Raw genomic sequence first — 27,200 nt, forward strand, 5'->3', positions numbered from 1 at the left:
TGTCTGTACCAAGGAATTCACATCAGTATTGGACTATAAAGTGTAGTATTTGGGATTTAAGTATGCTCACATAGAAATGATAATTGTGCGGAGGAGAGACGTAGTTCGCTTCCCATTGACGTGGGCATTGATATATTAACTGTTTAACCAGCGTATAACCTATTCTGTGTAAGCTAGTAGGAACATGGTTGAGTAGTAGCAAAGGTTCATTTTAAAAAAAGGGGGTCAGTTGACGAGACCTTGCCAATATCCTTATATGGTAATTACAAGTTTCACGAACAGACAGAGAAGTACTAAGAATATTCGCAATAAAGTATTTTGTTTCGCACAGTCTTCTCAATAAAATGAGTGATGCTTACCCCATTGTCCTTTCAGGCACTCCGGAGAAGAGAGGCTGGGGGTTATGGCCTCCCACTTTTTGCAAAAGTGCAAAAAAATGCCAATAAATCACCAGTCATGCCACTTTTTATTCGGTTGCCCCCCCCCCACGTTTTAAGACCCCCACTTTTCTTAACGCTCCGTGTTGCCTGCCTTTTCGCTATCTCCGTCACTATTTGCACATCAGTATGTTTATCATCAGCACTAAGCCTCATCATGTGTACCGAATTTATGTTGATATTTACCCCCTCTCCGGTACAAAAATCGCTCCATACGGTAGCGTAGTATAAAGGCTGCTTCTAATTCATTTTTCACACATTCTCCGTGAAGGATAATGGCTACTTCTACGGAATTTCACTTGAAAGAAAAGAATTGTCTATGGTGATCACAGACTATAGACTCTGGTGAATTTGGGTAGTGTTGATGAAAAATCTTTGAGTTAGAATCTTTGATTAAAAGAAATCTAGTGAGAGCATTATGCGGAAATACGCAATACAAACTCAGACATAGCAAATATTAAAAATGTATAACATATATATTTATATATTTAATGCATATTTACATTATTCGCCACTTCAAACACGCAAATATTATGAAATTCAAAATATCTATAAAATTCAGATACTAAAATGACGGAATGAAAAGTTATTTATTAGAATTTTACTTACGAAACTTCTTTTGATTGTAATTGTTTCCCATTAATTCTATCTGCTTATACACATTGTGGTAAAAACCAACATTAAAAGGGGTCGATGAGCCTCATCATACAGAAAAGCAGTTCACTTTAATATCGAAGCTTAAGAGGGTCTTTCTAATGCCACTGGCTAATATTCTGCAGCAAGTTCAGAACTGCAAAAATTTGTTTTGTCTGAATAAATAAAAAGTCTTTGCAATACCAATAGTAAAAAGTATTGATATTACAATCGAATCGACTGGTTTTCTTTACTGTAGAAGTGATACTTTTTCAACGCAAATATGCCAATGAATAAGTCGCAGTTTCAGAACAACGATGAATAAATTATGATAAAGCAGGTGAAACTCATTTTGAGATAGGGGGAGGGGCTAATACAACAGAGCAACAGCTTCACCAACGAACGCCAGTATGAAATATGAAAACGATCTCGAAGAATGGGAAAAAACTGAACGGAATACTATAAATAAAGCGTATTTAAAAAGAGACAATCATTAACATATAAAAAAGCAAAAGCATTAAGACTTTTTAAAAAAAACTTTGCTATTTAAAAACATTTGTTGTATCTGGCGTCTATTGATTTGAATAAAAGCAGGTGACAAAAACTTAAAAAAGTTAACCGAAATGTCGACTTCGATATATCCCAATGCTGTATACTGCTTGATCTTCGGCGGAGGGAGGATCAAAGTTTAACACCCCTGTGTTGTATCCTTTCATTGACACACCTATCTTTATACCGGGGGTGACGCACAAGAATGTGCCATTGATCGTTCAGCAACATCGCTCGGTTCGATCATGGCGGGCGTTACATCTTGATCCTCCGGAATGATATAAATGCTTGAATCTATCTGCGCAATTATATTATGTTGATGATTTTGGAAACATTTCTGGAGGATACCACCCCAGCAAATCACCTGATAAAAATGGCACCAAATGGTTGGGACACCACTTTGTTGTGTTTCTGTCTCGTCGACGCGCACGGATCATGAACCGGCCAACCGGTCCGTTCCGTATCCCAACTATAAAACGTCCCTCGTAAAAACCGCCTCTTGAAAACAATAAGGGACAACCCGAACTCAGTCCAAACTAATGTGTCCGGTGCATTCTGATCACATTTGACAGTAACATCCTTTATGTTCCGACAATTAACTGGGTAGTAGACGTACCTCTGACGTTTGTCTACTGGTTCAAATATCGTTGCGTTCGTTTTAGACTTGCAAATTAGCCAATCATTAATATTTGATTTTATTAACATCTCCTTGCCAAGGAATTGCCAGTAAGAATAGTCAATGGCTCCGTAATCGTGTAATTCTACAAAAAAAAGCATGAAAACGAATGTTTAAATTTAAAGCAAGTCTGAAATTTGAAAAAAGTTTGCAAGTCTGTTCGTCATTACATAAGTTCTCTTGAATTTCATATGACATATTGTGGAATGATTTCAAACTCTGCATTTTTTTCTATTAAAAGCTTTTAAACCATCATACTAACAGCCATTCAGTTAATGCCAATAACTTGAACCAGATTTAGTAGTAACTTTATCCAGTAAACAGAAAATATTGGCCCCCGGACTAACCAAAATCGTATTTATATTGCAAATTTGGTAGGAGATGACACTTTAGTAAAACAGGCAATTGCTTGAGTTCCCAGCTAGCCAGCCCCAATTGTAAAATATTTCACGGAGAAAAAACATTCACCCTTGGCTATCTTGATAAAATGACTAGGCTGGGAAAAGTGAAGCAAAAGCATGAAGAGGTTGAAAGTTGTTACACATTTTAAAATTTCGGGACCTTTTTATAAACTATGAACTCCAGTCAAAAGATAAGCATTCAAATCTTAAATTTTCTTATATCAAAATTTAAAACTTTCAATAAATCGAGTAAATTCTAGCAAACATTAGTGCGTCCAAATATAAAATGGGTGCATAAAATATTTCCCACAAATAGGAAGCTTTGACTAGTTTATACGAACCTTGAGGTGCTTTAGTAGAGACAGTGATAGAATGGTCCCTTGGTTTCGTTGTTTTGCTCCAGGATGGTACTGGTGTGATCGTGTTGTCTGAGCCACGGAACTTCTGGAAATTAGTGAAAGTGTAACTGTAGGCCAAGGTCCAGCCACCATGCTCCGTATCCATATCACAATAACCAACAAAGGGAAGACCGTCATCTTTAGGTGACAGCCAGTACCTCCCGGAATTAAGCAGGCCTTCTGATTGTCGGCGAAGATCTTTGCACGATCGTGCAGGGAAGTCTTTAGTGCGGCCTAATTGAGAAAAATTGGTAGAAAAATAGAGAGTCTAGTACCGTGGCAATATCAAGATAAAATTGCAAATAATAATAAAGTAACTGTTGGTTGCCCAACGGACACCAAGTGAGCACTGGCGGTGTAAATAATTTAGGGAACAAGGAACACAGCAATACACTGTAATAAGATAAAAAAAGGAACAATATATAGTATGTATAAACTATTTTATTATAAAAAATGAGCCTCAATTCTTTAGAGCAACAAATCGCTCTCAGATACATTCTTTAGAGCAACAAAATGTTAAATGTTAAAACAGATCTGAAAAGTGGTATGTAAAGAAAGAAAAAGATATAAAAGAAATTATAACCAATAAAGAAGTAATGCATAAAAGGTTTTCCAAAAAATCTATTTATTTCCCTTTCGTTTAAATGGTTAATTTTTTATGAAATCAGCTGGAGATTCGGATATCCACACAGAATTTAAAGCTGGTTGAAAAATGTTTGCCTTCTAGTTATTTCACGTCTGGTAAAATTTCGACTTTGAATTAAGATTTAAAAAGAAACCGATTGAATTTTTATCTGGGCAAAATAGGCTTAACAGTATTGAGCTAGTGAAATCAAACGGCACAAGAAACATAACATTTAAACCTGTGGCAGTATAGCGAGGATTTTTAGCAAGGATCTGATTTGAACTCATAAACACAAAGAAGAAACTCGCTTAATTCGAGACAAGTACGGCTTTTCAAGCTTTTGGTGGTGAATTTTGGCCGTTTAGAAGACTCTAATCGATTTTTCTACTCTGCTTAGTGGATTTTTCTCCCAAATGAATGTCATCAGTCCTTTGAGACCACCTTTATCTGAATCATCGAATCATCGTAATCTGAGTCGATCTCTTGGGGAAATCTTTCCGAGATTGAAAGCCTGATGGGACTGACAGATTTTAATCATTTTCAGATAAACTGGGCTTGAAGACAACTTACCAAGCTTTGTTTGTCTAATCATGTCCTGGAGCTGACCTTTTAGATTCTTGAGTTCATCAGCAAGATCAAGTAATTCGTCCAAAGTCGGATAGCTTTTACCGTTAAGGCCAACCTACCGGGGAAACGAAAATCACTTAAAGAGGCTAGAAGGGCTAAGATAACAATTAAGTCTTCATAAATCAATAAACATGAAAAGCGTAGGATATCTTTGGGTGATCTGGCTAGGGGGTTAGATGGTAGAAGTTAAATAACAGTTTAAATATGACTGCGGTTATTTCTAGTCGGTTACTCGACTGCGGACATCAAAAGTGTTGTGAAATATTGCATATGAATATAAGCACAGTTAAAAATTCACACTAACGCTAATACTAATATTTCATTAAAAAGTCATCGAATGCTAATATTTTGTTGATATTGAAAGCTGGCTGTTTGTAAAAGGGTTTATAAAAGGACAACGTTTTACAGAATCTTTGCCTAGTATATTGGACAAAAGAAGTTATGAAGCATTTGCACAACGAGCTATTGTATAAAAAATCTCGTTAGCAGGGCTTTAGCAAAAGAATCCATTGTCTACTGGCCGGCCTAAGTTCTATTTGTTGGAGAATCGGGTATCGTCAGAAGCAAAAATTGAGATTTGTGCAAGAGAAAATTGAAGTCTTGCCAAATTCGAGTATACTATACTATACTTCACCAGGACAAGAAACAATGTGAAAATGCTTCCCTTTCTTGATTGTGTTACTTAAAGTGGAATAAAATCATGGATGTAGGAGTGTTAGAAATAAATAACATTAGAGTGGGAGCTTATTCAAAAGCGGGGATTTATGGAAAACTTAAACTTTGAGAATGGGGGCATATTCGAAGGAGAAGGGGGCAAATTAAAAACTAATGATGGGTTTCCAAAAGAAACTGCTCGCTATTAGGGGGGGGGTCACATCGTGGAAATCTTCATAAACAGAGTAAAGAGGTGATACATACCAATCTGCCAGGTGGGCCAGGAAGGCCCGGCTTACCAGGAGACCCCTTTAAAGAAAAAAACCGACGTTAATGGACACACATTTGAATCTGACAAGATAGAAACTAAAACGTCAAGCCCTAGCTTATAATGCACAAAGAAGCAAAGAAACACGGCTTACCTCGCGACCTCTTCCTCCAGGTGGGCCAGGAGGTCCCTGAAGATAAAGAACAAATCAGCTCATTCACCAGATAAATATGAGAAATATTGCATCAAAGATGAGCATCAGATTGATTGAGCATGCAAAATTAGTAACTGTCTTAACAAAATATTGTTTCATCTATTCGAATGGTAGTCCCATGGCTGCAACAGCAGCTTCAGGTCAGGGCACCATAACGATTCTATCATATTGGCCAAAAAAATGACTTCTCTACTTTGCTGAATTTATACATCCAATCAAAACCTTGCAATACTAATTCAATCAAAATGTATATAAAAAAAGTACGTTTCTCACCTCTCTTCCAGGTAAGCCTTGCTCTCCACGAGCCCCCGGTACTCCAGGCATACCAGCCTCTCCTTGAGGTCCTGAAGGCCCCCTTGGCCCAGGGGGGCCGTATGGCAAAGATATCATATCATCAGATATTGTAACCTAAAAGAGAATAGCTTTGAAAAAAGATTGGGGAATAGAATAAAACAGCATGTTCCTTCTAGCATTAGAAACAAAACACCTCCCAAAAGAGAATGGCCACCTCTGTCTTGCAGATCTAAAACTACAACTAAAACATGCGATTCTGCTATCAGTCAACATCTTTTACTTAGACAACCCAGATTGCGCAAAACTCTATAATGACGACATGTTTAGGATAATTGGCAGAGCCCGATCGTCCTTCCATCTAGCAGTTTTGGAATCTATCTACATAAAAATTAAAAAGCCGCCATTGCGTAGACAGGAGGAGTTCGCTTTCACCTAAGGACTCCATTGGTAACATTCTCAATAGGCAAGTGGTACTGATTGGGCAACCACAACAGTCATTTACTCGCATTTTGATTGACCAATTTCGATCCACAACTGGATATATCTAATTCCTAGCGTAGTGCTTTGATCTATGTTCTGACGTTTTTATACTTTGTAGAGTGTCAGAAGAAAAGCTGAAACCTGTCAAGGCGAAAGAACGTCGTTTTAAGACTATACTGAAGTCTTCAAATGCTTTTAAGGGTCTTTTCAGCCAATATTTGCAGTCTCTTTTGTTAGACGAATCATTTTTTGCAGTCTCTTTTGTTAGACGAATCATTTGGAATTGAATCTATTGATCACCAATTCGTCATCTTTTTTATACTTTGTAGAACATTTTAGTTACGCTATTGGGTGTATAGAACAGGACGATTCCAGGTTGCTACTCCAAGTTTCACGACTAATGCGATCATCAGGCAACTGTTCACTATTTCAGTTACAAATGTTTTATTTTGACAAATGAATTGCATTGAAAAGAGTTTTTGGTTTTATGAAATCGTCACGTACAAAAGAGTATTGCGCATAACCTTGCCTTCGCACGTGGAGACACAGTTTCACCCATTGGCGTTTCTAAAAGTGGACACCGATGATAGAAGTTGCAGTTCTGTAGCATTCGAGTATATGTTTAAGTCTCCAATATGTAAATAAGGAACTTCCCTTCCTTTCTAATACCGGTCATGACTAATAAAACCTTTCTAAGAGTTAAAAATATTAGTTTGAGGCCTTGCCAGTGCAAATCATTTCCAGCAAGCAAGCATACACCCCGAACCAAAGCCAAGTACTCTTAGGCAAATTGGTTCACCAAGGGGAACTTCTGGCCTAATAACTTAATTCGTAATGACTTGAAAATAGTTTTATCCTTCTGTACGTAGCAGTAGCTATTTTTCAAGTCAAAAAATACAATTCTTAGCTGTAGAAGAAAGCTTTTATCGTAGTCAGCAGAATATCACGTCTCTCTCGCCTGTTAATAGGAGATAAAGTAAGCTTCATAGAAATGAAACAAAAGTTTCATGCAGCCTTTATATTCCATTTCTGCAGAGAAAGTGCTTTAATTCAAGAGACCCGATGTTGGAATGAATATCGTTATAATTTGCGAGAAATCCTCACCTTCTTTTTTCGTTTTCTCATTCCATTTCTTAAATGAAGAACAGCCTGTTGTAAAATGTAAATAACAAATAAGCAATCTTAAATTCAATTTAACTTAATTTCATTCATCGTTAAATACTTTTAAAAGTACTTAAAAGTTTCTTTAAGCAAGTTTGGAAATTCCATGAAGCATTCAATTTCAACAAAACAATCATCTTTTGAGTCCAGAAAAAATTTCCCCGACGCTTATTATCTTTTTGAAAAAGTCCACCCAGAAATGTCTTACCCCAGATCCCATTTGTTGCGATTTTGGAAATTTTTAACCCACCCAGTTTATTGGAGTCTCCCGTCCACTAAACGAGAGAACATAAAGCTGCAAAGATGAGTTGGTAAGGACATTTGGTATTGATAACATTTGATAGAAAATTATAAAATTTAATGTACTTTTTATAAAATAATATTTCGCTGCAAGTAGGTGTTAAGTTTTAAGGTCGTTCTAGATTTTAGAGTCTCAAAAATATGCTCCAAAGCTTGCATAGTTTCAATCTTACAACAATAACAAACTCTACTATTCTGAACCTAAACATTTTCAAAGCATTACCAAATAAAACATTAACCTTGCATGATATCAAAACGCCTTGACTGGACATAATCGCCTAGACTACGGTTGAGAATAACTTTTAGGATAAAAATAATTCCTGATTGTGATAAATCATAACCAACTATACACATAGAAACAAAACAGGATGGATAATAAAAGCTGCCATACCTTCGCTGAGCAAAAACAGCAGTTGTTATAATGCTTGCTGTTGCGTCCTTGAATAGAAAAGCAAAAATTGGTTACTCAAGGATAAAAAAGACAAAGATCAAGGAGAGTTGACAGTGGTGCCTTGTGTGGTCTGAGAAAATCAAACACGTAGAAAGCGGCTGGCGTTCATGTACTGCAAGTACCATTTGTTTAACCTTTTAACTCGTAAAAATACTAAGAATTAGGAAAAAGAAACCCGGTAGACAATTTGATGATGTAGAAAAACAATGTATTGACGAGTAATCATCTTCTTTATTCTGCTAGTTTTTGATGCTAGGGAAAAGCCCGGCAAAGGCCCATAGCGAAGCCCTACATAGGAAAAGGAATGAGGGGTTCTGAAAAAAGGAGAAAAATGAAGCTTGTTAAAATAGATGAGAAATGTCTATGATAAAAGTAGTCCTTATAGGTTATGTCCTGCATCATTGATCTGTTGCTGAGTTTACTCAAGATGGTGAGAACTATAGGAAATATTGGACGCTACGGGGGTGCATCCGGGACTTTTAGATACACGAGGAGGAAGTAGGAAAAGGAAAACTGAACTACGAACGAACTTTTGGTACTTTGTAAATTAAATATGATATGTTTTGTTTTGTTCAAAGAAAATTCGAAAAACGTAAGACGAAGACTTTGATTTATGGTAGATTCTTCACGCGGCCAGGAGAGGATTTACTTTAGAATTCTTTCGAGAGCAGAAAGTAACCAGAGCAGGCAAGCCGAGGTCAGGGTTATTAAGGTTTTTGCTGATGCATGCTGTTAAGGTTGTGGCATCAAAGAAAATAAAGATGGCTAACTTCTATAACAGTTTGTAAACTTATCTAGAGTCCAACAGACCTTCCCCACTCAAAAAAGTGCTCCGGTGTCCCAGTAGAGCCTTGTGCATTGGCCTGGTTTTGGCCGGGATTTGCGCCATGTAATAGAGAATTCAACCGTCAAAGTATAAGGGACATCAGACAGACAATCGAGAGACAGACAATCGAGAGACTGATTTCTGACTGGTTCACATTAAAACTGTAGTTTGGGTCTTAGCAACAAGGTTCGTTTAATGTTAGCCGAAGGCTACCAATAGCCAGAATAAAATGAAACAATATCTGAGGTATGAAGAAGCCTCATCCCGACTAAAACTAAAACTGAAACTAAAGCCTCAACCTAACTGAACACCTATGGGATTGTCCAAATCAAAAACCAAAGGTGGGAAAGACTTATTTAGCTACACATCAAGCCAAAAATCGAAATAAATCAACAAAACCCTACAAATATTTCTGAAACCAAGAGACTAAATTTACACAAAACAATGTTTTGCTTATACATAGCACCAAGCTTGTGGTAGCCAGTTGCATGATAAATGCTCCGAAATGGAGATATGCCTTTCTTATTTTTATACCCACGGTATTCCTTCTGACCCTCTTTGACTCGACGATATCCCGTAAACATAGCTCCCGTACCAATACTCAAAGATAAGGTCATTCATTTTGATTGCGATGTAAGCCTTAAATCTAGCCTTGAATCTAGAAGGAAACAGAAATTATCCTTGAACCCCCCCCCCCCCCCCTCCCTGTACAACGTCAGCAAAGTTTTTGAATTACTCTTTTTGAAGCAGACTTCTCTTTAGAACCGTGGTTATTTTCAAGCGCCATTGTAAATTTGCCTTTAGGCTGATGGGACATCATGTTATGTTGCAAAAAAGAAAAGACAGTCGTGGATGGATCTAAAAATATAGGAAACATTACGATGATAAAACTGTGCTATCTTTTGGTCAATTTCCTCTCGTTATGTCCTTTGTAATGAAACACAATAACAGATTTTAGGGGTATTAACTCACTTGAGGGTGTCGGACTTTTTCAAAACAACCCTTTTATTGGATCTAAAATGTTTTTGGAACTGGTTCCAAGCCGTTTAGGATCAACAGCAGTACTCAAGGAAAATAAAGACACGTTGTTTAGTGACGATTGCAATCCTTTTCCAAAATTCAATGCCATACACTTCGGTTTGCTATTGATCAATTAATTCCAGGCAAACTCGATCGTTTTAGGGCTACGGAAAAAACAAAATGAAGCGCGAACCGGCAGCCATGGCGCGAATGCAGTTCAGAATTTAAGATTTTTTTTATTTTCAGCTATAAATTAAAAATGATATACTAGATGGAAAGGGGAAGTTGGTGCATCCATCGCAAGGGAAAATATGTAGCAAAATATGGGTAAGAAAAATATGGTAGTCGGCAATCCTAAGGAACGGTTTGGTGCCAGGAGGGATACGGTGTGCTAAGTCCTTATTTCTTCTAAAATGGGACAAATGATCTTTGAGCAGAAGGTCAGATTTAATATTGAAGTGATAAGCCCCGCTTCTGACAAAATATGCTACTCTGTCTTCTTCTAAAATTGGATTGGGCAGGGGCAAGTGAACTTTAATATTCACCATCATAAAATGGCGGAGTGAATGGGGAAATGTTGCAAGCCAGCGGTGACTATTTATGCAAAACTTGAAGTGGAAACTAACCGAAACCCAGCCGGTACGAAGATCAATTATTGCCATAGAATCTCTCTCCCCCCCTCCCCCTCAACAGAGTCCTTAAACAGTCCACAGCTTCTACTTCTGCATTGATGGCGCCAACAACGTGAGGGCTTGGGGGCTTAACGCTCGCGGAATTTTGAAGAGGGGGGTTTGACCAACCCTGGTAGTTTTTAAGGCAACAAAGAAGTTAAAATATCTTGAGGAAAATAAAAAACTTCTTGAAACCTCTGGGAAAATGAAATAAAAGCATCTATGCCCCGAATATTTCACCCCTAGCTCCAATCAGATCGCTGTCCAGCGTTCGGCACACCGTAGAGATAAAACCGCTAACGGCATCAGTAACTAAAACAACGGATTCTCTTGCCCTTTAAATGCATTATCAATAGAAATCATATATTTCTAATCACATCCCAGATAGATTACCCCATGTAGTGGAGTTGGATGGGGGAGGGGGTAATAGGAAATGATGCTGAAAGTCAAAGTTAAGATGCAAACTGAAAACGCTTTATTTTCATATTAATTTTGATCTTCTAAATAAGATTGTTATTTATCATTTCCTGATCCACCGTCAGACTTTACCGCTGATTGCCAGCCCTACATTCAATTTGATTTAATTCTTGCTTAATCTAAGATCACGCATTTTCCCTCAACAAGGAGATATTCATCGTTGAAACTTGATGCCGTCAAACACATTAAACCCAATTATAGAAAACAATTTCACTGTAAATAAAGAACGGTTATTAATTTGATGCAATGCTTGTACGCATACGAAAATTCTTGCTAAACCGGGTCAAAGCCATCAACGGTGGAAGAAGATTATAGGGTGAGCGTGCATCTTCGCCCGCAAATCCTCTTCAAGTTCACTGGCATTCTGTGTTGATCGTATCGCTTAAAAATAGAATTTTGTGCTAACAACATCGGCAAGCTAAGCTCCAATGCCACGTGACAACACAAGGCCTGTGGGCATAAAAGTTGTTGTTCGGCTTGCAGCAGGGGTAACTATGGGGTGTTCTTGACTTAAGACGAGACGAAAAGGCGTCTGCAGTTTGAATACATATGACATATTTTTCAGAGATCACAAGTTTACATCTCCAATAAACCTGAACGTAAAATAGACCCTAACAACTCTTAAAACAGACAACGAAAGAAACTCTCAGTGTTTTTTATAAAGCAATGCTGCCGAGGCGAAATATTAGTTGGACATTTAATTCATTATAAAATTGGATTTCAAAACATATTATATTCTCGTCGCCCTCTGTTTTGTTCCTGTACATCACCTAAGACCCGATCAATACCATAGTCGACGTTGATTGGTTAAGAAGGGTTAATACATAGAGTCAAAGAACCAATAGAAACATGGCAATAGAAAAACAGCTTATTGATAAAATGAAATAGTGAAAATTTTAGATTTGAGTACTTTTCGGCATTTAGATCTAGAAGCTTTAAAAGACAAGTTCAAAAAGGTTATAATTTCTTCAAGGATACACAAATTTGATAGCATGACCTTCTTAGTTAAGAAAACCCGTTTACTTCTCTCGTAGGCTTTTTGCACATTTGAAGGGATTTCGCTATACATTTTCAAGTTATGAGATCTAAAATTTACCAATTCTAAAAATGTATTTTCGTGACGTCGTCAATTAGGAACTCTATTGCACGGAAAAGGGCCTGGTGCGCAAACAAACTTGGAAGGCGACGTTTTGCTCAAGACGGCGTCTGGGATGGATGGACGGGGAAAATGGATGACAGAGTGTGAACTAAAAAGTGATTTGCGAGAAGAAGGAAAGGAAACGGTTGAAATACACAACTGTCGCCTAAGGAAAGATATATTAACTTGACCCAGACAAGAACTGCCACCTCGCGAAGAGTTCTATGTAAAATGAAAAAATCTGAGAACAAACTGTGATTGCGAGGGGTGAACAATAAATCAGAAAGTTTATAGCCCACTAAAATATAAATCTCTCAACATATCTTAAAAGCAAAGGAGCCCCGGTACTTCTTTGGCAATTATCGCATAAAGAAATCACTGACACTTAATTTTCGAGATTATAATACACTGGCAAAGTTCTTATAAACACCATAATCATTAGTATAAAAATCACGTTTAGAGGTAAAACATCGAAGAACAGTGGAAAATCTAAGTTGCTTGTCACAAGAATTTCCACCCAGGCATTGCCCTAGCTCCGCCTTATGTTCGAGAAAAACACCCAAACCGATGTGAAACATATTAATGGGTGCAATATCATTTTTAGTGGCAGTTGAAACTTATGTTTGAGATGGTATAGCTGGAGGAAGAGTAGGTAAGGCTGTTTAAAAGGCAATCGCAACTTTCTGAATGGATTCTATCCAAAAAGCACGGGGAATGAATATGAATTCCGTCTAAAATGAGCGTTTAGGTATCCAGACTCGTGCTAAATTTCTCTAAAACATGCGCCAAGAAAAACCATCGCAAGTATAGTCTGGAAGAGTGGTCTGGAACTTTCTTCCAAATATCCTCTTACGATAATCGACTGTCAAATTATCAATACAACTTCCTTTACAAAGCATATACCAGATAAATACTTTAAAAGTGAAGTAGGTCCATTGACTGTACCTGGGTTAATGATGTCATAAATCCAGCTGGCATATTCAGAAACTTTCACGTAGACACCTACAAAAGAACTCAAACGACTAAGTTTTTACATAAAAAGCACCTTAATGTTTACAAAGAAGAAGGATTTGGTTAAGCCCGCAATTTGCAACACACAGATCTTGGTATGCGTCATAAAATGTTTCACTTTGCTAAAGACAGGAGCATCGCCAAAGGGGGGGGGGGTTGAAGGGGTGCAGTACCCCCAACACTTTGTGTGTCGGCATATTAAGGATTTTTGACGGGCAAATAAAGCAATTTTTGTACTCTTCCTGTAGCCTTTTTGCAACAAATTCAACGTATAAGCATTTCTGTAGTAGTTAAACTTTCAAAGTATGGCACTTAAGTATGAAATTTGAAAAAAAACGCATAAAAGCAGCATAAAAGAGTATTTATATTTTGACCACCCCCTTAAAGAGTGAGACACGCCCTTTTTGTCGGCAAAAATGACTTCTTTACCCCTCCAAAAAATTTTTTTGGCTTCGACCCTGGCTAAAATGAGTTACAAATGCAAATGAATCACGAAGCAATAATAAGATCGTTATAAGTCAAATTTTTCAGTTAAAAAGTCAAATCTTAACAAGTCACAACAAGTCATAGCAAATCGTCATGACGTTAAAATACTGAAAGTGGTAAAACATTGGGAACTCAAATTTCCTTTCAAAAATTACATTCAGTTTCCGTCATTTCGATATAACACTATGAGAATTTTCAAAAGTTCGAATTAATCATTTGGCTTACATAATCCTAACATTGTAACCTTTTTTTAACCATTTAAGTCTTACGCCGATTTGCTGTTATTATAAAAAATAACAGGTTTCTATTTGCGATTTTAAACATTGTTAAACAGGAACCTAAATTAAATTTATTTCAGTTAGTTTCAGCAAAATATAACATCGCATTATGAGAATTCCGTGAAATATTTGATTTGATACTCTACATAATACAAGATTCTACGAAACTAGCTATGTGATTGATTTTGTGGAGATTAGTCATCATGACATACATCCAATGAGAACAAGGTAACTTCAAAGAACGAAATAGACTTCTGCTTATTGTGTTACAGATAAGGGACTTCCCGGCCTGTCAAAAGTCCCTATCACGAAGTATGTTTGATAGCCTGTTAGAGATGAATGAAATATCTATTTAATATGGATAAATTATTTTATGATTCAAACGTTTGTATTTCGCTACCCGGCTCATCAAAGGTTTGATTACAAAATTCCTGTATTTACATTTTAGCTAATGAACTCTTCTTTTCTGTTATCTCTTTTACGCAGTTTTGGAGACCTTACTGTAAACTTCCTGATTGTGAGATTGAATAAAAAACTAAAAAAAAATTAATCATCAGACCAAAAAACAAAACACCGGTGATAATTCAATTTATCCTGGCACACGCAACTCAAAGTGAGAGCAAAAAGAATCGATAAGACATGAAAAGCTTGAAATTGTTTGCAGGAAAAGCGAATTCGGCGTTCCTACCATTAAAAATATATTCTACAAGTTTTCATGCCGATGTTGGGCTCGGCATACTTAGTACGCAGTAAATAAAAACTGGTAAACAGAATTAATGAATTATCGCGCCAAAAAAATGTCAGCATTTGTCTCACTTTTGTGACAGCGATTTGATTGTCAATTCAAGGTCTCTGAACAGAAATATTTAATGAATATTTTGTAAATATGACAATTTTAACTTCAGCAAAAAGCAGGAAACAACTGAGTAAATTTAAAAATGGTAGGGTTAGAAAGGAGGAAATTAAAAACTCCGCTATTAGGAAAATGTAAACCAGGCTATCAAAGATAAAACAGTGAGGTCAGAAACACAAACAATGAGATCCTTCTAACTGCGCAGAAAAGAACAGCCACTTCACAATTGCAGATGTCGCAATTCTGAAAATGAATTCGATTTGGCCATAATATCACAGGCCTTCCAGCAACGACAGATTGTGCGAAAATATTTGACGAAAATTGTTTCCTATTTATAAAAGATCTATCCTTCTATCAGGCATTCTTAAATTTGCTTGCATAAAAAACGTGTTTTGCGTTGATAAAGGAAGTTATTTCGTTCACAACGTTTGGTTGTATCAACGTTTATAGCGTTTGGTTATAAGAGGAGTAATTGGGCGTCGATTGGTCAAAAAGGAGCCAATCAAAGACGCCCTTTCTACACCATAACCATTATCGTTTCACACCTGTCTATTGCTTAGAAACTATTGGCTTATTTTGTGTATTTGAAAAGTTTGAAACAAATACGAACTATACTAAATTTAAAAGATGAGAAAATTCCAAAGACGACCGAATTCAAAATCCCACATTGTTCAAATATTACTTTTTCAAAACTTTCAACTCTTCGAAATCCTTGTTTCATACGGAAATTTTTCACAGCATTGTAAGTTTACTCATAAATCTAAAAACAACTATTTGAGGTCTAAATGTTTGGAGATAATTTTAGGTATATGTCTACATTGTACAAAATGAGCTCGGATCACATCAGAAGATTTTTGAAGTGACACTTTTTGATCTATTTTTCTCTTTTGTAAGCACAATTTAGGAACAACTTTGACTGTTCTAGCTATCGCTGAAAACAATTATCCCGTTCAGTGCTCCATTCCATTCGTTCATATAAGAAACTTTCTGATTAGTGCATCATTCCTGTAAACACACTTTCCAAGAACATGTAACTTGACCAAAGATTGGGTGTCCCGTATCTTGGTTATATTCCAGATTTGCAAGTTTATAACTTGTTCGGTCTTGAGCTGTTGTCATATCAATGTTGGATAAACCATTTTTTAAGGTGAGGCAATTTCATAATTTACTTTGTGCTATAATAAAGAACTTTTAGAGAAACCAAAACCGCATGTGTATTACATACCTGGATACTGAGCCAATGCGCATCCTCTTCCCCAGGACACTACTCCAACAAGTACCCAGGAATCTTTGTTTCCGCACCCGGTCCTTACCATGAGAGGCCCGCCACTATCACTGTAACACGCATCCCGGTTCCGACCAGCCGCGCATATCATATCAGACAAGACCGAGTTGTTGAATGACTTTGGGTGGTTGCAACGAGATCTGGGAATAACCTGAAATGATGAGCCATAACAAAGTGATAAAAAATGGTCAACTACCAACATTTAGTAAATTCTAAGAGCACTGATAGTTCAGTGATATTTGGGTTACCTGTCGATGAATTTTCCTTTGATAAAAGCATTGATATTCAAAAGCAAAACTAACTGGCCCTGAGGTTCATAAGATTTTAAACAACTTTGTAGTCAAAGCAGTTTAGGATAGGCTGTCCGCCGGATTCTGTGAATCTTGCAATGAGTAATAATACGAAAGATATTCAGGAACAAAGCAATACGACGACGAGAATCCAATGTAACGAGATGAAATTTTCAAAATAAATTAAATTTAAAGAATACTGCAGTTTTGCTATGGCAAGTCCCCTGGGTACACAAAAAATAACGGGAAAGACAGACACGTATTTTCAGTTACCTTGACATTCGCGTATCTTAAAACACGTGACAGATCCTTTGATGATGTCGATGTTGACCCCCAGCCTGCTACCGCCGCTTCTGTCCCTGGTCGGCTCCATTCATCGTCCGCCGGCGACATGGCGGGCCGAATAGTCTGGTGCTTCGACGGTCGCGATAAGTACAAAAGGGCAAGATCAGCACCTGGAGAAGAGTAGGCGAGACATTTGAAATGAAAATAAAACATAGCGAAAATTCGTGTTAGGCGTTCGCATTTGCAGGGAAAGAAGCAATTAAATTATCTTTTCATTAAGCTCTCTTAACACTTGAGGGAACATGATTAATTTTGACTGGAAAAATTGAAAGTTTATTGCAAAAATCTCGAGCTCTAGTTTTAATATGTGTTGGGAAATGTCTTTGAAATTGAGAAGATAAAATCTGACAAGTAAATCAGCAGAACATAATGACAAATAAATTGACTAATAATTGAAGAAATAAAGACAATTAAGGAACGCTTAATAAGCTCTCGGAGCCAGACAGAGCACCTTCACGTGACTAAGAAGAAAGAACAAGACATGAGAAGACAGAGAATGTTGAAAATAGAGAAAATTGTCGAAAAAAATCCTCAGCAATGGTATTTGTGTATGAAACAATACTAAGTAAGAGATGGAATGGCACTCTGAAAACCATGAATGCACAAGAGAGTAGATGACATTATATCAGGGCTTGACAACACAATAATAACTTCTTTATTAAACTGGCCAGTTGCAATTAACTTTGGTCGTTCCTATCTCATATTTGAAACGGTTTAATCTCGTAGAGACAGCCCATAGCTTGAGATCTGTATGAGCGATTGTATGTTTCTGAAATTCCTACAAGTAAATTAAGTTTTGAGAAATAGAAAAATCGACCTCAGACCAGACAATAATAAATCACATTTTCTCTCAAATCGCTGGGTGAATTGCACATCAGACAACTCGAGCCTGGAAATTCAGACGAATGGATCCTAACAGTGTGTGAACATATTCAAGCTCTGACGTTGCCATTATCGTCCATACTTGAATATAAATACGTGACTTTTCAAAAGCAGTTAAAACGTCTGTAACTGCAGGGCTGCCAGAGCCGAGAGGGGAGGACACGGGACATAGGCACACCTTGATTAGAAAAAGTTTAAAATATGCCCTTTTTGGCTTTATGCCTTAATATATTGCGTGTAATATTTTCGCAGCCAGATATTATTCCTTTAAATGCTAAGTAAAACAACATAAATTTAGGCATCGCTGGGCAAAACACAAGCTCCTGTTATAGAACGTATGAACTTGCTTTGAAGCCAATAGAGACTGAAAGTTAACTTTAAAAGAGGTAGAGGCAAAGATTCGCTTTGAAAAAAACGGAGACTGGAAATTTGCTTTTAAGTAAATAGAGACTGAAAATTTGCTTTGAAATACATAGACACGGAAAATTTGTTTAGGAATAGACAGAGGTTAAAATCCTGAAAAATTCACTTCGAAGCAGATGGAGACTGGAAATTCAATTTGAAGTAGAGGGAGATTGGAAATTCGCTTTAAAAGAGATAAAGACTGAAAATTTGCTTTGAAATAGATAGAGCCTGAAATTTCGGCAATTCCTTTCAGTTCTGTTGATTATATTTTCCCTTTATCTTGTAAGTTTTAATTATTTTTGAATGTTTGATTGCATTAGTATGGATTTATATTTACCTTGATGTGTTGTAATTAATCTGAGTAATTGTCGAGTATAATTCACCTGTCACCAGACTGGGGGGAGGATGTGTGCCTGTCGCTTAACAGAAGGCATCTCAACTTAAAATAAGAATTAAAAAGAAAAGCGTACACATATTATAAAGAAAATATGAATCATCCTTTGACGAAAGTTTACACCAGCAAGAACCTTCAGCGTCCATATTAGGCGTTATATAATTAAGTATGCCTAAGGGTGCGTGCCTCCTGAATGGAGCACGTAGCCATGTCTGCCAAACATAGTTCTTGCTTTGTGCACTTTGTCTTACTTTTTCCCAAAATTTCTAAATTACCATGAAAGTTTTACCGTTTTGCAATAACCAATGTTTCGGAAAAATAGATGTTTTGCCATTTTTTATTCAATTTGGCCCCTCCCCCTGTTAAAACTCGCGTCCGGCGACCTTGAACTGTAATATCGAAGAGACAAACAAGTGTTCATTTTAGAATATTACGCTGGGTTTTCAAGCTTCTATTGTAATTAGGCCGTTTAAATAATCGTTGCTTCGATTTGTTTTAAACTTTCATGAATTTGATACTAAAAAAACCTAATGCACATGTCTTTCCGCGTCAGCTATAGTTTGTCTTACTGTTGTTGTTGCAATTGTTTGCTGTTATGGCTGGCGAGGCTGCTTGTGGAAGAGGTTTGAAGACTGAGTTGTGGTCTTTATAAGAGATTTCAGTTTAGGCCAAGTCGTTGCATTTAAAAATAGGGAACAATAGCTGATTGTCTAAAACAAAGAAATAACAGAGGGGCTGGCGAAGCATATGCTCTCATCCATATCTTGTACGTTATAAAGGCCTCGATATTGACGATTAGTGATGTGAACTGATCATGGCTTATGATGTCTTATGGTGATCATAATCATAATGATAAAATGTCAAAATCGAGAGATTGAGATAAACCTGAGATAATCAAGCCTGATAATGTAGGATTACTGTCATGAATCTCTTGAGCTTCTAAGATTTCTTCTAGAGCCCCAGATTCACTAAAAAGACAAACACTGAGCGTGTTTTTAGGGGAAAAAATTTGGCTAGCAACTGAAATCTCAGTTTTTAGGCGGGAATCTGAGGTGAATCGAGCAGTTATAAAATAGCTGTTAGATAGACTATCCCCCTTGAAAAAAAGGATTATTCTATAAGATATCCAAGCTCCAAGCACGCATACAGGCATAAAAGAGAAAGGAACTGGTGCAGAGCATAAGTCATACTTCCAACTTTGGAATTGTGGTGGCTTGTGCAGAATTAGATAGTAGCAAGTCTCTAGATATATTTGAAGAACGAGGCTACAGGTTTTCAGAAAACGAGGCTTGGCTTGAGCAGTAGAAATAAGCATCGAGTAGAGGCCTTGCCAAACGAATAAAACATCCGTAAAACATTACAAAACATTTTTGACCACTTTGTTGTAAAATGTTTTATGCCCTGGTCAAACGGATAACAACCTGTTAAAACATCTGTGATGGTCAAGCACTGTCGCACAGCTTCCTACAGTTACTGCGTTTTTTGCCGAATTTTAACCTACTGCGCTTGCGTGAGTAAAACAAATGCTTAAAGGGGTGTCCAAACAAACGTATCATTGTTGATCAAACATGAGAACAAAAGAGATATTTTGCGAAATGCTTGATGGAAACCAAAAAACATCGTAAAACAACGTAAAACAACGTAAAACATCGTAAAACATCGTAAAAATGGTGCCCAAACTATTAATCATGTTTTATGCAACAATGTTGGATGATGTTTTATTCGTTTGGCCAGGGCCTAACAAACATTCCAGTTGATTTCGCTTTCTTTCAACTACTGATCAAAGTCCTATGCTTAGTAGATATGCCTGGTTTTATTGCCTTTATTAAACAATGAAGTTATCTTACCTTTAAACCCCGTACCAGCATACTTCGGGTGAATGAAAATAGCTTTCGCCTTTATTTTCTCGCTATGCTTTCTTTTATTTATGTGGGAGAATATGTTTCCGATGTAGACCCAGACCTTTGAGGTCTGTTCTCCGCTTGGCAGGCAGTGAGCAGCTGTGAGGACCCATCTGTTATGAAAAAAACGTAGTACATTTAAGTTTGTACATTTCTATAACATTATGCAACAAAATAAGCAAGATTGAATTAAAATACAAAGACATGTTAAGACAAAGAAGCTGCTGAAAATGAACGCAAATCAAAGTGTTGTTGAATTGGATCAAACCTTACAAAGCCAGGAGCCCTGACGGTGTTCTACTCAATCACATTTTCTAAGCGACAATTTATTTCAATGTTTCGGCACAAGCTCTGGAATTATTTTGCTAGCTTAAACTGAAATTATATCGAAATTATATTAAAACATACTAAGGCTTTTCATCTGACACTCTTCGTATAAAACGTGAGAACATCGATCGAAAACTCTACTCTAGGAAACATATATACCAGCTGTTGATCGAAATAGGCCAATCAGAGACGCGATCACATAACTGTTGAGGTTACCCAATCAGTGCTGCTTGCCTACTGAAAACATTTCAGCCATTTTTATATTTTGTAGCACAAAAAGATTGCTTTAAAATAATATCTTTAAAATATTATTCAACTGTTTTTAAGCTAGAGACTGTCAACGCTTTATCATGTTGCTAACCATACACATTTGCTCGTTAGTAATGAGAAACACAAGAAAGCCACTAGTGTAGAGGGACAAAACACAAAGAAACGGCACAAGATAACAAGCCATGATTTCTGTCCCAAAGTATGGTGTATCGTAGGGGCAAAACTGCTAAAAACTGACTTCTTGAATCCGCTCTTTGTTTCAAGCTTTGCCCAAAGAAATCAGGAAATAAATTCATAGATAACACAAGTGGATCTGTTGTTCGGTTGAATGCCAAGACACCGTGCATGGGCCTAAGCTGTTTCGACATTCGCTTGCAAATTAGTTGCATTTGACCTCGGTAAGGCAAAATCCCATTGGTGGTCAGGAGAAACGTTTGAAAAGTAGCATGACCCTCTAAAGCTAAATTTAACTCGTTTAAAAAGTTAATTGTATAAAAAATGATAAATAAATGGCTAGATATGAATCTCAAAAGATAAAAATGTAATCTTATTTCTCCAAATACCACATGCAATGACCGCTCCGCATTGTGCCTCGCTTGCGAACTATATCTCAATCCAACATGGCGACCACCGAATGAATCGGTCCGCTAATTAATACCTCTTTATATGAAGATTCAGAGTTGGGGTTTGCGTCAAGTTGTAGGGGTAATGAGGTTGTAGATAGTATTTATAACTAAATGGACGCTGGTACCAAAGTAATTGCAGAGATATTTTCAACATGAATTACTTCTTACTTGAAATTAGACAACTTGGGGGCTTGTTTTTACAAAATTGATGATGTCGCTATCTCCGTTCTTTGGAAACATTGGGAAGAGGCGGCGCCAGGCATTAAAAAATTAAGAGTACTGGATATTTAACACCTGGCCTATTTCGTAATGAAGCACTCGACAAATGGGACTCTTTCAGAAGGCAATCGATTATATTGAATGAAATTAAATCACTTTTCATTCTATCTTGAGCAAATTAAGCTAGATAGCTGTAAAACCATAAGCCTATTTGATAACACAATTGATGAAGTCACGGGAAAAGAAAATTGCTGAACATTTGACTCCGAAGAATATTGCTGAATCACGTGCTGTCACTTAACAGGTCAAAGAACAAGAAACATACCGAGATCTCAAATATAAGGGGAACGAGAAGATAAACTCTCGAAAACACGAATGGCGTTTAATAGAAGTGATTGGAATCTTTGAGCGCAGTGACTTTAAGGCCAGGCCTAAAAAACTGAGCATTTGATTTTACGAGACATGAAATACTTCTGTAATTTCAATATAGCATAACTGAAAGTGACAAATGATTATTGTCATTTGAATCAAGCATCAATTAGACAATAGCCTACTAAGATGTTACGGGAAGGGTACATGAAAGCCACTGTATTTTTAGGCCACAAGATTCTAGAAAAACATTTCGAACAAAACCCGCAAGCTCTAGAAAGATTCACCAGAAAAACAATGAAAATGAGACAGGGCCTGGATGCATCTTTTATTGGCCTTCCTCAAAGTGGTTGCTCAGAGAAACTTTGTGGAGGATTGGAGAGATGACGTCACACCAGTTGTATAAAACAAAGATTAATGCATATTGCGTGAGTGCAACCATCGTGATTGTGTATTGTGTATTGTTCCTACTTACTTGGATTTCACGTTATTCAAGACAAATTAAGGATAAAAGCAGGGCCATTGCCACAGTAGAGGATGTGTTTTGAGGATTTAAATAAAAGGTCATTTTGCAATAAGGATATTCGATCAAACCATTGCCTGTCTCTAATTCTGGCCACGCCCAAATCCAAATCCTTGGGAACTGAACATTCGACCCAGCCATTCAAGGAAATACTTGAACTTTTGAATTGAAAAAACTATGTATCGCAAAGAATCTTCCACCTCGTACACAGGGAAGAGGCCAAATAATATTTTTAGAGGGGTACAGAACTGTTTTTTTGCCAACAAAAAGGGCGTGTCACACTCTTTAAGGGTGTGGTCATAAGATTTCAGATAAAGCTACACTTTGTGGTAGCTTTATTAGGAAGCAATTGGTTTGTAATCAAAATGTCGAGCAAGTATCTTTGGGAGACAAATGCAAGTCCATTCTTTTAGGACCCCGCTATTGACATAAAATTTCAATTCTCGTTTAAAAATTGAAATCAAATAAGTTCAGAAACAAAGCAGTCGCTTGTTTGAGCCATAGGCTAGTCATAGAAAATTAATTTCCAGCAAAACAATTTCCACGCCAAACAACGAACCAATTTGCACAAGGCCTTTTTAAGCCGGCTTAATGGGAAACCAAGCTCTTCGTTAGGAAATTAGTTTTTTAAGAGAAGAAACCCTCAAAGGGGTCGAAATGAAGAAGCCAACCAACGTGTCTTTATCCACTAAATATTTTCTGGCCCAAATTGACAAGAGGGCCTTTTCAGACGAAACTACAGAAAGAAGCCTTTCGTACCGATAAAACACCAGTGAGGCTACAGGACAAAATATTAAATTATAGTATTGTTTAACCAGGAAAACCACACAAGTATTTAATTCTTGGTACCTTACAAAATGGCCCAGTAGCGAAAATTTTGGGGATAGGGGGTCGGGCCCCTCCCCACTTGAATAAGTTATTTGCAATTTGTGATAAACACCAGAGCCTCCGAGACGGGGGGAGGGCAGGGAGCCATGGACCCCCACTTTCTTGCAAGACAATATTTTTGCAAAACCTTTTTGAAATTGATCTTAAATTTGCATTTGGCTTTCCTTCTTTCCAACTTGCATCGGAGCCCCTGAAAAGAAAACAACTTTTTTTCCATACGAGTAGCAGGCTAAACAGCCTGACCAAGATCTCGGTCAGCAGGGAAGAAAATTTTTCATGTGCAAATAAACTCGCCAGCCAGCCCGGCTGGCCGCGACGCAATTGTATAGGCAAATTCAGGACGAGGACGATGCGATTTTCAAAGATCTACTCGACGGTTTAAATCCATGACTTCAGCAAAAATTGAATGCCAGTTGTATAGAAGCTTGCGTTAATAAAAAACTTATTTCAGCATCTTTAAACTTGAAAATCTTTCATAGCTTTCAGATTTTGTCTCAACCTGGCTTGACAGAACTTTCATATGAAGGTGGGTTAAAAACAGGTGGGTTTGAAAAACGGCCCGTCCAACCGGGCTAGCTCATCCCGTATGAATGGAGTCTATCCTAGGGGGCTGTAGCTTCCAAGAATTGTCAGTTTATCGAGTAAAGCCCGCCAGAACACTTACAAAATTTTTTGAAGCACAGTATGTTAGCACCTCCCCTTCTTTGTTGCTCGTAGATAAAAAATATACCTAGACTTGTTTCAACCAGTTTTCGTCGTTCGGCGCCGATGCTCGAAAACTCGATATGGTACAATCAAACACATTTATATAACATCCTTTTCAACAACACTGAAAACACCACTCTGGGCTGAAACATTCCATTTGCCAGTTCCCCTCGCAGCTTTTGCCAGCCAGACACGTTGGAATGCCCCTGCAGATCCAGACACCTCCTGGAAATGACATCACCTGTAGGGGGTGGCGCGTGCAATCCGATGCGTTTTGGCATCGATCATAAACTTCTTCTTTTTACATATAGCTCATGATCTCTTATTTCATTTATATATCTTCTCCTCTGCTACAAATAAATCTTCTTGAAATACTTTTGACCAGGGTTAAGACGTAAATAAGTACATTAACTGCTAAAACTTCGCAGTTATGATAGTATATTTTTATTAAAAAAATAAAAAATATAGCATGCATGTTCAGTTTTTAATAAAACTTGACCATTTTTCAATAGAAACCCTGAAACATAGTTATTGTTACTTGATGTCGGTGCCACAGTCCAATTCGAGGAAAATCTTCTTGTTTATAAATATATATAATTCAATTATCTTAACAAATCGAGTTTATCAAAATTTCCTGAAACTTTGGACCAACATGAAAGTTTGCCCTAGCAAATTCAAGATATTCAAGAATTGTGTGGTTTATGCTATTGGTGTTTAAAAAAATTGAAATGCAACGAAACTTGAACGCACATAATTTCATATGAAAAATGTCTTAATTATTTCTTTTAGTATTGCTAGGAAATTTGCCTGAGTATCGTTATTATTCAACTCGCATTTGAATTTCTTTATAGAATTTAAAATATAAAAAATATTTTGAATAAAATGAAAATCTGATTTTAGAAAACCGTTTTATTTTTCAGAAACAACAGATGAGGTAAAAGGTAAAATTTTCACGGGTAAAATGTTACAAGAAAAATTCTTTTGGGAAATATATGAATAACGACAGTCTCATGAAAAATAGATTTAAAAAGTTGCCTCTTTACTTTTTGAAGTAAAATGTCGTAAATTTTAATGACATCGAAAACTGGCTTTTAAAATCAGAACTTTTAAAAATAGTTAAGAGGCGACTTGCATAGAAATATATCTCAATATTTGTCGAAGCGATCATTTGAGCAATCAGCCATTTGACAAAAAACAACATTTCCTTTACGGTAGTTCGTATTTCCGCATTAGATTTTAATCGCAATTCCATGTGAAAAGCCATTTCAAAAATTATACATTATTTGTTCAAAGCTGTTTCTTTAGATTTTGCAAATTGTCGGAAGGGAGGGCCAATGCGGACCTTTTAAAATTGTTGACAGCAATGACAAGACGGGACAATAAACATTTTCACGGATGTGTGGCATTTTTCAATTACAACCAGCCCACTCAAAGGAAGTTTTCAAAACAAATTTGAATTGTTGACGATTCAGAATTGATTTTCCTCTCGTGTTGGAAAAGTACTCATTCTAAAGCTGTTACTAGAATTTCTTGATACTAAGTGCAAAAATACAAGATGTTTGTTTATATGAAAGATCAACATTCTATATGGTCCGTTATTAAAATGATGCATCGCTTTTAAATCATTGACGAAAACATATTTCTCACCTGGAGTGTATCAGAGATCCGCCACAAAAATTTGTCACTGATCCATATTCATCAGAGCCATTTCTTCGTTTCTTAGAGATGGCGTGAAAGTAAACAATCCAGGGAAACTTATTTTCCTCTGCTGCAATCCCTCCAACAACTCTTTGACTTAACTCGGCAACGGTGCGTTTAAATCTGTTTTTGGAAACCCTGTCCTTAATTGAATGTATTTCGTTTGGTAAGCCATCGAAAAACTTCGAATAGTCTTCTCCAACACTGTAGTCGAAAGCCAATAAGAAAGCGAGAAGATAAGCCGTTGGTACATTCATGGTAACATGTATTCACTCTTCCTTCAAAATGATTGCATTTAAAACTGTGCTTGGCGCGTGGTTTTATAAACTTCTCGGTTTAACACACACCAAAGAGGGTACGCAACCCCCTGACAGCGCGGCATACGGAAAATCAATTAAAAGACAAAGGACTTTTCGACACGTAAGACGGCCATTTCAACAGATTTTGATTAAATTATGAGGGGAATTCGAGTTCATAATTGCTTGAATTGGTTGTGGGAAATGTGGCGTTTGATTTAAATCGAGTTAACGAAATGCGTTCAATACTTGACCGGGGCAATCAATATGTTAGTCCTTTGGTGGCTTTTCCTCCGCAAGAGGTCCTTCTCCAAAAATGTACACACATCGTAAATCAGGAACCATTTTTTACAAGGCCTAACATATCCTGATGTTATTCCAAGTTCTCACTTGACTCACAAGTTGGTGCATGAAATGTGTTCGCTAAATGCGAAGTTTCCACTTGACCCCTGGGACGTTAGAGTGCCTCCAAGGAGAACACCACCGTCAATGGATGGTGCATCTTGAAAAGAGCAGTCATAAAAGGTGATTTGGGGGCAAAAGGCGCTTCTCATTGTCCCAGTGTGAGACTAATCCTCTCCTAGGGACCAACATTGTCAATGATGTATTGTATATTCGTTCTTATAATGGCTTTTCTTTAATATCACACCTCGGCCTTCGCAACACCGGTCTTTTAGATAATAAATTAAAAGGCACTGTGTTCGAAAACCTTCTTGGTTCTCTCAAGCCCCTTGGCAACTAGTTAGAAGTATATATACACAGATAAATAAACATTGTATCATTTATTCAAAACAATAATAATCTAAAACATTTTGATAAAACAGATTACATTAAGATAAATTTGCACTA

The 27,200-nt window shown here is 37.0% G+C and overlaps 1 protein-coding gene across 1 annotated transcript; it reads right to left on the reverse strand.

The window, feature by feature from the left end:
- Positions 1–885: 885 nt before the first annotated feature.
- On the reverse strand, positions 886–26,756 carry LOC135685232 (uncharacterized). Its single transcript, XM_065201100.2, has 13 exons — positions 26,005–26,756; positions 20,377–20,543; positions 16,777–16,958; positions 16,154–16,364; positions 13,246–13,302; positions 8,109–8,155; positions 7,361–7,405; positions 5,756–5,890; positions 5,423–5,458; positions 5,265–5,309; positions 4,290–4,401; positions 3,038–3,328; positions 886–2,380 (listed from the first exon to the last, which is right to left on the reverse strand). Exons 1-13 carry the CDS (start codon positions 26,310–26,312, stop codon positions 1,980–1,982), a joined length of 2,037 nt encoding a protein of 678 aa, XP_065057172.2. The 5' UTR covers positions 26,313–26,756; the 3' UTR covers positions 886–1,979.
- Positions 26,757–27,200: the final 444 nt, after the last annotated feature.

Source organism: Rhopilema esculentum, chromosome 15 (genome assembly GCF_057945365.1).
Source record: "Rhopilema esculentum isolate cy_ngs chromosome 15, ASM5794536v1, whole genome shotgun sequence".
Classification (NCBI taxonomy): Eukaryota; Metazoa; Cnidaria; class Scyphozoa; order Rhizostomeae; family Rhizostomatidae; genus Rhopilema; species Rhopilema esculentum.

What these genes read in the sequence shown, in the direction of transcription:
- LOC135685232 (XM_065201100.2), bottom strand. Translation starts at nt 26,312, where the DNA reads ATGAATGTACCAACGGCTTATCTTCTCGCTTTCTTATTGGCTTTCGAC. An exon ending in TAAGATACGCGAATGTCAAG is followed by an intron (nt 16,365 to 16,776) that starts GTAACTGAAAAT and finishes TCATCATTTCAG; the next exon opens with GTTATTCCCAGATCTCGTTG. An exon ending in TTATGACATCATTAACCCAG is followed by an intron (nt 8,156 to 13,245) that starts GTACAGTCAATG and finishes TTTCTATTCAAG; the next exon opens with GACGCAACAGCAAGCATTAT.